Source organism: Choloepus didactylus, chromosome 22 (genome assembly GCF_015220235.1).
Source record: "Choloepus didactylus isolate mChoDid1 chromosome 22, mChoDid1.pri, whole genome shotgun sequence".
Lineage (NCBI taxonomy): Eukaryota > Metazoa > Chordata > Mammalia > Pilosa > Megalonychidae > Choloepus > Choloepus didactylus.
Window position 1 is genome coordinate 2977364 of NC_051328.1, and position 13751 is coordinate 2991114.

Consider the following 13751-nt stretch of genomic DNA (forward strand, 5'->3'; position numbering starts at 1 on the left):
CTTAACTTCTTCCCCAACCTCCCAGTCAAAGGAAAGTTTAGACTCCTTTTTCTTTCTTTTAAAATTAATGATGTCATGAATAATGCTTTTTGGCACAGCCTGGTGGCAGATGTGAGGGCCAGGGATAGATCCCTCACTAATTCTAGATGGTCCACAATCTGGGAAATTTCAACTGCTTTGTCCAATGTCTTGGGCTCAGTGTTCCTCCAAATAATTATGTGAGGACTCAGTTTTGTATGTTTTTAAGATTCCCCAACCATGGGCCCTGTTCGGTGTCTTTTAGATTTGTGAACATCTGGCCTGCTCTCTTCTTTGCCCCCAGGTCGGTTGTGCGCCATGCAGCAAGTCTTTTAAATAAAGTAGTGGACAGCCTGGCCCCATCCATTACTAATGTATTAGTGCAGGGCAAACAGGTAAGTATCTGCTCTTCAGACTTGCACTCCATGATAGTCACAAAAGTTTTTGGGTAGGACCCTTCCTTTTAAATCTGGCAAGCCTGGATGCCATAGGCCTCTCACAACCAGATTAACAGTGGCTCAGGTGTTTCTACAAAAGGCACCCCCCACCCACCCACCACCCACCCCCACACAGACACTCAAATCTCATCTTAACAATGCAGATATTAATTATTCCTGAAAACTCTAAAGAAAACCCAAGGCTCTATCTACAACTCTATAAAAGTTTTACTTTTACTAAGTTTATTTTCCAGATTGTTAAATCCTCCAGATTGTTCCTATGCCACATAAGCCCTGAGACTTAGAGGTACCAGTCTCTACCAAAACATCAACCAGTTGCATTCCCCAACCCCATAATGTCAACAACCCTTTTCAACATGAAGAAGTTAGAATGATCATTGCTCAAATATCCCTGAAGATGAGAAAATGATCAATTGAGAGGGAGGAGTTGTAACAGAGAAGTTAGGATTTAACAAATGATTATGATTACTGAATCATTATATAGATATTTCTTTTCTAGTGTATTAGAACAGGCAGAAAGAAATACATGAGATTGTGGAACTGTAACCCATACTATAGTTTGAAATCTGCTCTATAACTACCTATTAAACTATATTTTGAAATTTATCACTTTTCTGTAAATGGGTTATATTTCATAATGAAAATGTTTATAAAAATTCAAAAAAAAAGGTGCAGTCATTAAATGGGTCACAGTCGCATCTTAGAGCTGTAGTTTCAACTCCTAACTTGAAGTCAGTACAGGTGCTGATATAGAAAATGGAATAATACCCCTGAAATACTCCAGACTGTTTTAGGATAGGCAGAGCAAATGCAGGTGAATAGTGAAGGGCACCTTTTCCCTTCTGTCTGCAATGTCTACCCCATTCCCTTAGAAATTTATTGGTCTTCAGGCAGAGCCAGGTTCTGTGCACCAAAGCTGCTCCCCAGAGCCTTTGCCCTCTCTGCTCTCTCTTCCTCTCTGAGATGCTGTCTTCCCCATCTGCCACAACCAGCTTCATCACCTCCTCCTCACAAAACCATCCTCACAGGATCCCTATCCTCTAGGTTCTCTTAAAAGACCTGTGACCCTTCTCACACCCTGCCCTGGACCCCAGTTCACTTGTTTGTGTGTCTATCCACGATAGACTGAGCTGCTGGAAGTCAGGGCCTGGGTCTTGTCCGGCACACTTCCCATTGGGCCCAGCATGGAGTCTGGCAGTGGAGTAGGCAGTCAGTGAATGTGGGTGGAATTGAGCCTTTGCACGTGGATATGTAGGGTGGGGTATGGCTGCTCATTTTTGTGTTTTTTTCCTATACGCTCTAAACACTTGGCTGAATCACCATTTGGTTAGAATGAAACAGGTTTGCTTTGCTTTTGTTCTTTGGAAGTACATGTGCTTTATTAAGTTTCTCTGACAGTTAACCTAGGAATAAAATAAGTGTAATAATATGAAGTACTTTAACCCTCTTTAATGGAATCAACCTGTTGCTCATATTTCAGGGATCTTAATTCATTAAAATTGAAATTATTTCATTCTGAATCCAGCCTTTGGAATGTTAGAATAATAAACCATTTTTACTGTAATATTTAATAACTGAAAAAATAATTGTACTAATAGCAAACTTCTGAGAAAAAGTCGTATCACTTTTCATATGTATAGTTTCTTTGTTTTTGCTAAATTATTAAGAGGTAAAATTTTCATCCCCATTTGTCAGCTAAATATACTAAGATACAGGAAATAACTTATCCATTGCCTTTCCTTACTGGAATCGTCATCTCTAGCCATATAGTTATATATTTTTGCCCTGAACCAAGCCACCTTTGGAAGAAAATTAACAGCCCTTAAAAAGCTATTTTTCTCTTACATTTCAGACCCTTGTAATATATCTGACAATATCAGAGCCTCTTGTGAGGTGGTAGCTGGACCATTGCCCATCAAACCAGCACATCTTCTTGGGGAACAGTCACAGAGCTGGCTGAACCTGGGAAGCAGACAGCTCAGCTTCATGACCAGGCTCATGAAGTCTAGTCGTTGACTGCATGTTACTCCTTTACAAAAAAGAAATGAAAATGGAACATTCAAAGTTTGCATTAGCTCAGTTATGAATTGCCACCCAGAGAACTGAAGTAATATTATTTCTACAGAGCACTTTCAGATCACCTCAAGCTCCCTAGAATGAAATAGTAGTTCAGACATCATTGCTTCTAGAGGCAATAATGTGCCTTCTGTTTGTTTTCTTCTTTACACACTGACATTTTAATAAAAGTAATTGCACTTGGACTAACTGGTTGATACTGCTTATGATATAATAAACCAGTAGTTCTCCGTTTTTGCTCTGCAAATCATAAAATTGGGGGTGAAAGACCCAATGTTCTGCCCTCTCCCTTCATCTCTGAAAACACAAGTTCCCTTTGACATGCTGTTCTTCTTCCTACCTCTTGTGACAGTACACTAAATAGAAGGGAAGTGGAAAGAGGTGATGAGAAGGAATATGGGACTGCAACTCCTATGGAAAGCAAATGCCAAAGATAAAGTAGAGAGCGAAACCAGAGTAATCCTCTTGCCAACTTCAGCTGCACTTTCTGCTTTAAGTTTTTCTTTACCATTTTTCCTCTACTCTTTCTCTTTTTCCAAGCCTGTGGGCAGCCTCATTTATGCCCATCCACAAGTGAGAGATACATCAGCTAGTATTATAGTATTTGCTAGGTGCCTAGCACTATGCCAAGAAAAGTGGGTTCCACGCAAGGAGTATATGACCTAGCACCTGCCTTTGAAAAGGTTATGGTGTTAAAGAGTAAAGAGTTCCATATCTTAAACTGTAAAAGAATAGAAGAATATCTCTCTCAGATACCAAATTTTATAGATTGTGTAGTAACATTAAACTATTCAGTGTATTCTGGTTCCTCTGGGGAGTTTTTAATACTATAGTCATTTAAAATAATTTTATCTTAATAGTTATTTATATTCCTTCCCTGCTGTTATCAACTAACCTCCACTTCCGTAACCAACCCTCACCTGCCTTTACATTTTAGACCAAACTCTGAACCATCATGAACTCCAGTGGGAGTCATGCTATGGAAGTCATTTTAATAAATTACAGGAAAAGTTATTCTACCTGATTCCCTAGCTTGTGTATAGTAATTTCAGCCTGCCAGTCACCCTGATTTTTTTTTTAATCTTTTAGTAGCTAGGAAATTTTTACAATAAAGTTCTGCCACTTGTAGGTAACTCTGGGTGCCTTTGGGCATGAAGAAGTTGTTATCTCTAATCCTTTGTCTCCAAGAGTGATTAAGAACATCATCTATTATAAGTGTAACACCCATGATGAGAGGGAAGCGGTCGTCCAGCAAGAACTGGTCATCCATATTGGCTGGATCATCTCTAATAATCCTGAGTTATTCAGTGGCATGCTGAAAATACGAATTGGGTAAGTAGAGTACTTTGCATTTGCATAAAGATAATTGTCCAAGTTATCCTCTAATAGACTTGGCCTTTCCATGTGAAGTGCTGCCCCAGGTTCCAGGTGACTATTTAGGAAAGTACATTTCTCCCCTAAGTCATGGAGACAGCATCTCGTATGTAGAAATAAATACCAGTGATCTCAGAGAATCCTCATATCTATTTACCAAATTAGACAAAGTGAAATAACTGTTCTCTGTTAAAATCAAACTCCAGGGATTTAAACAGCTGCATCATGTAAAACACTAATACTTGAAAAAATTCCTTTGGGTAAAATTAGATAAACCTTAGGAGAATGACTCAATAAAAATGAGGTGTCTGGAGGACAGACCCAATAAGAATTTGGTCCTTTTAAGAATATTCTGTATCCATTTTCTACTAAAATCTGTGTTCAAGAATTTTGTGAGACAGCATGGTACAGGGAAAGTTGACCAGGTTCTGGTATCCAACAGAACTGACTACCATTTGCCATCTGGGTAACCTTTGGTAAGTTACTGAACCTCTCTAACCTCATTTTAATACCAGCCTCATTATTTTATGTGAGAATGAAATGGGAATGTATATTTAAAATGCCTACTACAACCTAATAAAGTTTAAACATGTATGGTGGCTTAGAGTTACATACCCCCCAAAAAACATAATCTTAATCCATTCCTGTGGGTGGGAACCATTGTTAATAGGACCTTTGATGAGGTTACTTCAGTTAAGTTGTGACCCAACTGAATCAGTATGGGTCATAATCCTATTACTGGGGGCCTTGTAGAGAAGGCCACAGAGAGAGAAGCTTGGGTGGGAAAGTTGAGGAGGTGGAGGCAGATGGAAGCTGGAAGAGAAAAGAGAAGATACTGCCATGTGCATTGCTATGTAATGGAAAAGCTAAAGAAGCCCATAGATTGCTGGCCAGCCAGAAGATAAAGGACCCTGGGAAGAAGCAAGCCTTCTAGCCTCTGAAACTGTGAATCAGTAAATCCCTGATGTTAAACCAACCTATTCTCTGGTATTTGTTTTAGCAGCCAGGAAACTGAAACAGTCTCATTCTTTTCTTTATGTATGTATATGGATTACACAAGTAGCATGTGAGTATCTTCTGATTGCAAAGGAGGCAGACAGTACCTGAGCAAACAGAGTGACCTAACACATGGCAGATTCGGGGGCTGTTCCTCAAGTAGTTGTAGCAAATACATATTCTCTGTTGGGTACGAAAGTGTATGTGTGTGAGTGTGAATGAGTATATGTATAGCTTACTAATTGTATAATTAGGTCTTCAATAGCTTTACTATTTCCCTTCTACTTGATCCCTTGACTGTTGATAAATGACTTAAAAGTTTCTGATTGTAGTTGTGAATTTGTCTGGTTTCTCCTTATGTTTATATCAGTTTTGCTTTATAGATTTTAAAACTTTGTCCATGTTACTTCATAGCTTTTACCAGTATTTCTTTGTATCATATATTGCTTTGCACCTTGAATTTTTTAACTATTTTTAAAATTTCAATTATTCACAAAAGTATAAAGAATAGTATGATAAAGTCCTGTGTGCCCATACTATCACCCAGCTTCAATAATATGGTTATCTAACCAATCTTGTTTCACTCATGCTTCCTCTTACTACCCACTCCAAAGGCCAATCCATCGTATTATCTAATCTGTAAATACTTCAGTGTGTATCAGTAAGAGATAAGGACTTTTCAAAAATATAACCATAATACCATTATTATGCATTTTAAAAAATGAATTATCCTTTGTATGATGATTAAGTTCATGTGTCAACTTGGCCAGGTGATGGTGCCCAGTTGTCAGGTCAAGCAAGCACTGGCCTAACCATTACTGCAAGGACATTTCATGGCTGGTTTATTAAAATAAACCAGAAGGCTGGTTTATTAAATCATCAGTCAGTTGATTGCATTTGTGGTTGATTACATCTACAATCAACTAAGGGAATGTCTTCCACAATGAGAGAATCCAATCAGTTAGATTTAATCCAATCAGTTGAAAACTTTTAAGGGATAAGAGAGAGCTTTCACTTCTTCAGCCAGCAAGCCTCTCCTGGGGAGTTCACGAGGCCCTTCACTGGAGTTGCCAGCTCATGGCCTGCCCTGCAGAATTTGGACTCGGACATCCCTACAGTTGCATGAGACACTTTTATAAAATCTCATATTTATGAATATCTCCTGTTGATTCTGTTTCTCTATAGAACCCTGACTAATACACTTTGTCTAATGTTTTTGCCATGCCTGATTTTTTTTGTCATTATTAGCTTGGAATACTGTCTTCATTCCCTTTACATTCAGTATTCCTTTATCATTTTATATTGATATATCTTTTCCATTCAGCATTATTCTCTGTTTATATTTAATCCAATCTGAGATTCTGTCTTTTAATAGAAATATTTATTTCATATCTGTGCCATTTCTTTTATATTTTTGCTTATTCCTACCATTTCATTATTTTCTATTTACCATGCCTTTTTGTTTTTACTTTCTTCCTTTCCTGTTTATTGGTGGATTTATTCTCCATTTGTTCCTTAACTTTCATTTTTTTACATGAATATGAACTACATTCTGAAAAATTATGTTTACCCATTTTTTACTTCAGAAAAATGATACATGATTTATTTTATTTTCCTGATTGTTATTTGACAATAGTGAAATTATAATTTGCTGTAATTTATATCTGTTATAATTTGGCAGTAATTGGCAATATCTGCTATAATCTAAACTTTGCATGCCTTTTGGTTAAATAATCCTTATTCTAGGAATTTATTCTGCAGTAATCCTCAGACAAGTATATATATCACAGCCATCTTCAATGCATTGTTTGAAGTAGTGAAACATTGGAAACAACCCAGATGCCCATCAGTAGGAAATAGTTTAAATAAATTATGTTGTAGCTATACAGTAAAATACTGTGCAGCCATTACAAGAAACAAGATTAAGTTCTATGCTGACATTTTTAAATGTCTACATATAAATTTAGTGAAAAAAGGAAATTGCAAATATATTCCATTTTTTGTAAAAGAAAAGCAGTAATAACTGTACATATGTTATAGTAAGTGTGGAAAAATAACAAAAGAGTATGCCTCAAATTGGTGTCACCTATTGTCTCTAGGAGCTTTTTATTTTCTAAGTTATATTTTTCAGTAGTGTTTTAAAGTCTTTAGTTGAGCTTATTTTTTTTTAATGATTTTTCTAATTTAAATTATAGGCTATTTCAGGTCAATTTCCCATTCTTTATTTCTTCTTTCTTTCGATGGAGAAGTAAATTACTATACCTGCATAAAACTTCACCTTCATTTTTATCCCTTAAAATTTCTCCTTTCAAAGACTTAGAGGTATTCTGAATCATTTATAAGAACTTTGAATCATATCCTCATTTGTTGTATCTCTGTTTACTGCAATATTTTCAGCTCCAACCTCTTGACTACATGTGAGGATACAGAAATAGGTCTTTTATGTGAGTCATCTTTAAATGAAAATAAATTTGATTCTGCATCCACATACAGAGTATTGAACATACTGTGTTATCACAAACTTGGGCATCTCTGTGAGATAGACTGAGAAGTCCACATTACAAGTTTTCCAAAGCACATTTGAAACATTCATTCGTTCATTCTTTGTAATGAATGTTCTAGTCCACAAAGTCTCTGTAAGTGATAGTCATCCTTGCAGAGATTTAAACAAGACCTACTACTCTACTACTCTAGTAAAGGTGAACAATTCACAAAAGATTTTACAGTGCTGTGTTTTTCATTTCTCTAATAGTTTTTCCTTTACTGCTTATTCAATATTTTAGACTAATTTATGTCCTCTTAAAAATCCAAGGTAATCTCCTTTCTTGAATTCAAATCTGACCTGAAGTTTTTCATGAGAATGATGTGTGCTTAGTTTATTCTAAAAATAATTTCCTTCCTTTTTTACATCTGCTGCTCTATATGTTCAGTGCCTCCCATGAGAAATAACATACTTTTTTCCTTAAACTGTATCACCAAATAAAAATGTCAAGATGACAGCATGTTGAGAGTATTTGACAGTACCAGAAAACTACCTCATGAAGAAATTTGCCATGAATCCTTAATTCTTTGCTGTCCTGAAACTCAGCCTGGAATTAATTTTAGCATCATATTCCCATTGTGAATATTAACAGTGTCTGTGCCCAACTCATTATGTACATTTCCCTCTTATGTGGATCTCAGTAATTATATAAGAAATTTACTTCTGCTAATGATGGAGACTAGATCTCATGTTAATTTCTGTCTATATCAGAGTCTAACTCATAGGAGATGCTAAATAAATATTTGATTGTTTAATATCTAGTATATAAGCTGAGTCAGGTGGTTAGCCTTGAGCTGGTGATGGAGAAGTTAGGAAAATAAAGATAGCATGCCTCTGTACTTATTAGAGAGAAATAAAGGACTTAATTTTGATAAGTGCACTTGCTTTGTGCCATTTACATGATATTGGAATTAAGTGTAAAAAGATTCAAGTAAAGCCCTGTAGAGTATGACCAAGTGAAATAAAGCTTTGCTTATATGAAAGTCCAGTCACACACTTAGAGGATACTAGGATGCAGCACTTCTCCCCATTCATTTATTAATGGAATGATACAGGCAGTCATGTTCAGAGCATGGTACAGCTTGCCTTGTAATGGAACCTCTCTAAGCAGTGTTCCTGGTAAGGATCTGAGGGGGCACAAGTATGAATAACATGGTCATTGCATGCAAAAGCTCACTCAGCCTGACTCCACCCTCCTTGTTCTTCAGTCTTAAGTACTTTTGCATGTTTTTATTTATATATGCTTATATATACAGTTACCATTTTCTCAGGTAAACTGTTTAGAAATATTGATTTCTAAAAACTTATAACCTTTATGTTCTTTATGATTTTGACTTCTGATCCACTTTGTATTCATATATTCGTGTAGCAGCGGTTATTTCCCAGGACTCCAGGTGTTTTTTGTCTTTTGTCTGTCAGCTTTGCTATCTAGGACCAGTACTATTTAGCATTGAACAATTATTAGGTTATGGAGCAAGCTTTTTATTTCCTTGTAATGTTGTAGAATACCTCTGGCAAATGGAGAGTTTCATCACACATTAACCACAGAAAAGCTTTTCTAATATGTAGATCTTCCTGATTATTGTTGAATCAGAATTGGCTTAGAAAGCAATGTATAAGAACAGTTCAAAATTATTTATTTTGCCGTATTTTCAAAGTCAGTATTTGCAGTGGAAATAGCACTTGCCTGGGAATTGAGCTGCTTTTGTAGGTCCAGAGTAGATGCCTGTGTTAACAATCAATCCAAAAAGTTGTAAGTGAACGTGGACTGACCCCATGGGCCCAGCAAAAGAAAAGGTAATGGAAAAGGACAAAGGATAGTCAGTTGCTGTGTGACTACTCTGAGGAAAATCTTCAAACTCCCCTAAGGTAAAACCACCCCTGACACCTAATACAGCTCCCCATGTACCAATGTGAGTGTCACAAGTGGAAAGACTCAGTTCTGCCACTAACTTATGAGACATTCTTGGATACATATCTTAACCTTCTTAATACTCAGAGAAAGGGTATTAAGAGTATTACTAACGTTCTGTTTCCTGGATGTTTGACCCCTGGGTTATATCATGTAACCCTCAAAAAAAGACCTATCGGATCAGCGTTACTATCCTCAGTGTACAAGCAAGCTATTTGAAATTCACTGAAGTTAAGTCATAAGGCCAAGAACCGGGATTAAACTAGGTGAATGACGCCAGAGTTAATGCTTCCCCACTTCCTTTTTGAGCTCCCTTGTCTATAAAGTAGGATAATGTCACTGCTTTGGTTTCCTCATTGTATTTGAGTGATTCTAGGTAAGGAATGTCAAGATGTTTTAAAAAGGGTAAAGCTTTAGCATCATTGCTGTTATATTTGACATTTTATGGTCCTCTGTCTTGCATATTTGAACAGGTATATATGGGGATTTTTCCTTTTGACACACCACACATACCAAGAATCCATAGGAGGAAGCTCTCCCTTCCTCCAACATGCATGTTCTGTCTTCTGGCTCTAGGTTTCAAAGGCCCTGTGTTCCCACAGGAGATATTTACTTTGTAGGAATCCCTTTCAGCCATGGTTGATTCTCTGTCAGGGCCCAGGGGAATGATTGCCAAGCATTTCATACAGAAACTCTAACCAGAATCCCTTCCGATTCTTCACTGTCATCTGACTTGGTCTAATCCTGCCGTCTCCTCATGCAGACTCATGAAACATTTGGTATACACTCTAAAGTCCCCTTATACCTGTACCCACAATGCTTTTCCACCACATTAGCAGGAATTTGGGGACTGTTTTTACGCTAGTGATATCTACGGACAGCTTCGGAGAATTGTGTTTATCCTGTTTGTGGGACTTGTGATAATGCCCCTCTGATAAGGAAAAGATATTTGTGAGTCTTTTTCATATGTTCTTATTGAACTTCATCCTTAATAAATTTGACCCCCTTTCATGATAGTTTACTGCCACCAGCAATACATATTCAGTATTTTTCTTTACCAAACTTAACTTAGTCCCTGGAAAGTTTTTAGTTTGCTTAAAATCAGTAAACAAATTACTCATTTCAAGAGTCTTTAAATGTCAAAATTCTTAAAAATAGTTGAACTTGCTGCTGCCTCTAAATCACCCCTTTGTTTACTGTAGTGATTGTAGCATTTTTGAAGAAAGGGGGAGGGAAAGATTTAAGAATAAATTTTTTTTTCACTTCCTGATAGGGCAATATACTGTATCAGACTTATTCTTATCTGGCTTTTTACTCTTTTTTCATACTTTAAAATATTGATTGTAATTAAAAAGATTGATTGTGTGATCAGATTTGTCACCATATTCTTCCCGAAATGCCAATGTTCACTAGGCTGAATGGGCATAAGAACATTTGCTTTAGTCACAGTATATCTTACCCAGAGATCCCCTGTATTATGTTTCCTTTTATTTTTCCCCTTTTTTTTTTATTACAGAAGCTTCAGTTTAAGGAAAATCATACATAAAATATAGCATTCCCATACATTACCCTATTACTAACACCTTGCATTAGTTTGGTAAATTTGCTACAACTGATGAAAGGACATTTTTATAATTGTACTATTAACTTTAATCCATGCTATACTCTAGGGTTCACTGTGTTTGTATTCTAGTAGCATATACAACCTAAAATTTCCACTTTTAACCACATTCAAATATATGATAGTGTCATTTTGTTATGTTCCCTATTGTGTGCTACCATCACCACCATCCATTACCAAAACTTTTCCATCATCCCAAATAAAACTTGGCACAATTTAAGCATTAATCTTTATTATTCCCTACCCCCACCCCAGCACCTGATAACCTATATTCTAGTTTGTGAGTCCATGAATTTGCTTATTCTAATTATTTCATATCAGTGACATCTTACAATATTTGTCCTTTTGTGTCTGGCTTATTTCATTCAACATTATGTCTTTAAGGTTGTCACGTCTGTCAGAACTTCATTTCATTTTACACGTGAATTATGATGGTATATATATATATATACCACATTTTATTTATCCATTCATTGGTTGAAGGACACTTGGATTGCTTCCATCTTTTGGCAGTTGTGAATGTTACCACTGTGACCTTTGGCGTACACATATCTGTCTGAGTCCCTGCTTTCAATACTTTTGGGTATATACCCAGTAAGTGAGATTTCAAGGGTTCTTCATATGGTAATTCTGTATTTAACTTTCTGAGGAACCACCAAACTCTTCTACAGCAGCCGTACCATTTAACATTTCCACCAAAAATGAGTAAATATTCCTATTTCTCCAATACTTGTAATTTTCCTTTTTTTAAATAGTAGCTGTTCATGTAGATGTCAAATGGTATCTCATTGTGGTTTTGATTTGCATTACCCTAATGGCTAATGGTTGAGCATCTTTTCTTGTGCTTTTTGGCCATTTGTATCTTCTTTGGAGAACTATCTGTTCAAGTTTTGCCCATTTTTAAAATTGGGTTGTTTGTCTTTTTACTGTTGAATTGTAGAATTTCTTTACATATTCTGGACATTAAACCTTTATCAGATAATGTGGTTTCCAAGTATCTTCTCCATTGGTTAGGTTGTCAGTTTTACTTTAATGAAGTCCTTTGGTGCACAAAAGTTTTTTTTGTAATTTTGGTGAGTTCACATTTATCTATTTTTTCTTTTGGTGCTTGTGCTTTGGGTGTAAAGTCTAAGAAACCATTGCCTATAACAAGGTCCTGAAAAGAGACTTCCCGTTGTTTTCTTCTTGGAGTTTTATAGTTCTGGTTCTTATGTTTAGATTTTTTTATCCATTTTGACTTGATTTTTGTATGTGGTCTGAGATAGGGTCCACCTGTATTCTTTTGCAAATGGAGAACCAATTTTTCCACCACCATTTCCCAAAGAAATTGTTCTTTCCCAATAGCATAGACTTGCACCATTGTTAAAAATCATTTGACCATTATGTGAGGGCTGATTTCTGAACTCTCAGTTCGATTACATTAGTCTATATGTGTGTCCTTCTGCTAATAACAATGCTGTTTTTATTACTGTGGACTTGTAATAAGTTTTAAGATCAGGAAGTGTGAGTTGTTCAATTTCATTCTTCTCTTTCAAGATAGCTTTGGTTGTTTGACACCCCTAAACCTTCCATATAAATTTGGTGGTTGGCTTTTCCATTTCTCCAGAGAAGGCTATTGGAATTTTTAGTCTTGATTGCATTGAATCTTAAATCACTTTGGGTAGAATTGACATCTTAACAATACTTCGTCTTCCAATTCCTGGACGCAGAATGTCCTTCCATTTATTTAGATATTCTTTGATTTCTTTTAGCAATGTTTTGAAGTTTTCTGTTTACAAGTCCTTTATATCCTTGGTTTGATTTATTCCTAGATATTTGATTCGTTTAGTTGTTACTATAAATGGAATTTTTTTCTTGATTTCTTCTTCAGTTCATTACTAGTGTATAGAAACACTATAGATTTTTGCATGTTGATCTTTTATCCTGCCACTTTGCTGAATTCATTTATTAGCTCCAGGAGCTTTGTTGTGGATTTTTCAGGATTTTCTGTATTTATGATCATATCATCTGCAAACAGGGGAAGTTCTACTTCTTCCTTCCAATTTGGATGCCTTTCATTTCTTTTTTTCTTGCCTAATTCCTCTGTCAAGAACATCCCATAAAATTTTGAGTAGCAGTAGTGACAGCATCCTTGTATTATTCTTTATCTTAAGGGAAAGTTTCAGTCTTTCACTGTTAAGTATGATGTTAGCTGTGGGTTTTGTGTGTGTGTGTGTGTGTGTGTGTGTGCGTGCCCTTTATCATGCTGAGGAATTTTCCTTGTAAGTGTTTTTATCAAAAAGGAGTGTAAGATTTTATCAAATGCCTTTTCTGGATCAATGAAGATGATCATGTGGCTTTTTTCCTTTGTTCTGTTAATATGGGAAGTTCTTGACAGAGGAATTAGGCAAGAAAAAAGAAATGAAAGGCATCCAAATTGGAAGGAAGAAGTAGAACTTCCCCTGTTTGCAGATGATATGATCATAAATACAGAAAATCCTGAAAAATCCACAACAAAGCTCCTAGAGCTAATAAATGAATTCAGCAAAGTGGCAGGATAAAAGATCAACATGATTTTCTTATGTTGAACCACCCAGTTTTGTATGTTATATTTTCATTTTCATTTACCTCAAGATATTTCCTGAATTCTATAGTGACTTCTTCTTTGGCCTATTAGTTAAGAGTGCGTTGTTTACTTTCCACATATTTGTGAATTTTCCATTTCCATCTTTGTTATTGGTTTCTTTGTCCCTCAGCAATTTTTGACTTAAAGTT

General features: G+C 36.0%; 1 protein-coding gene across 10 annotated transcripts in view; it reads left to right on the plus strand.

Moving 5' to 3' along the window:
- The window catches only part of PHKB (phosphorylase kinase regulatory subunit beta), a 276301-nt gene that overhangs the window by 243227 nt on the left and 19323 nt on the right, over window positions 1-13751 (plus strand). For 9 of the 10 annotated variants that reach the window (XR_005213751.1, XM_037815495.1, XM_037815494.1 and 6 more), the window contains 2 exons: window positions 323-413; window positions 3682-3884. Coding sequence is in view for 9 of the 10 variants with exons in the window: in XM_037815495.1 (XP_037671423.1) it covers window positions 323-413; window positions 3682-3884 (294 nt within the window). In the remaining variant the exon portion in view is untranslated. The remainder of the gene's footprint in view (window positions 1-322; window positions 414-3681; window positions 3885-13751) is intronic. The other variant, XM_037815492.1, reaches the window with a different exon arrangement.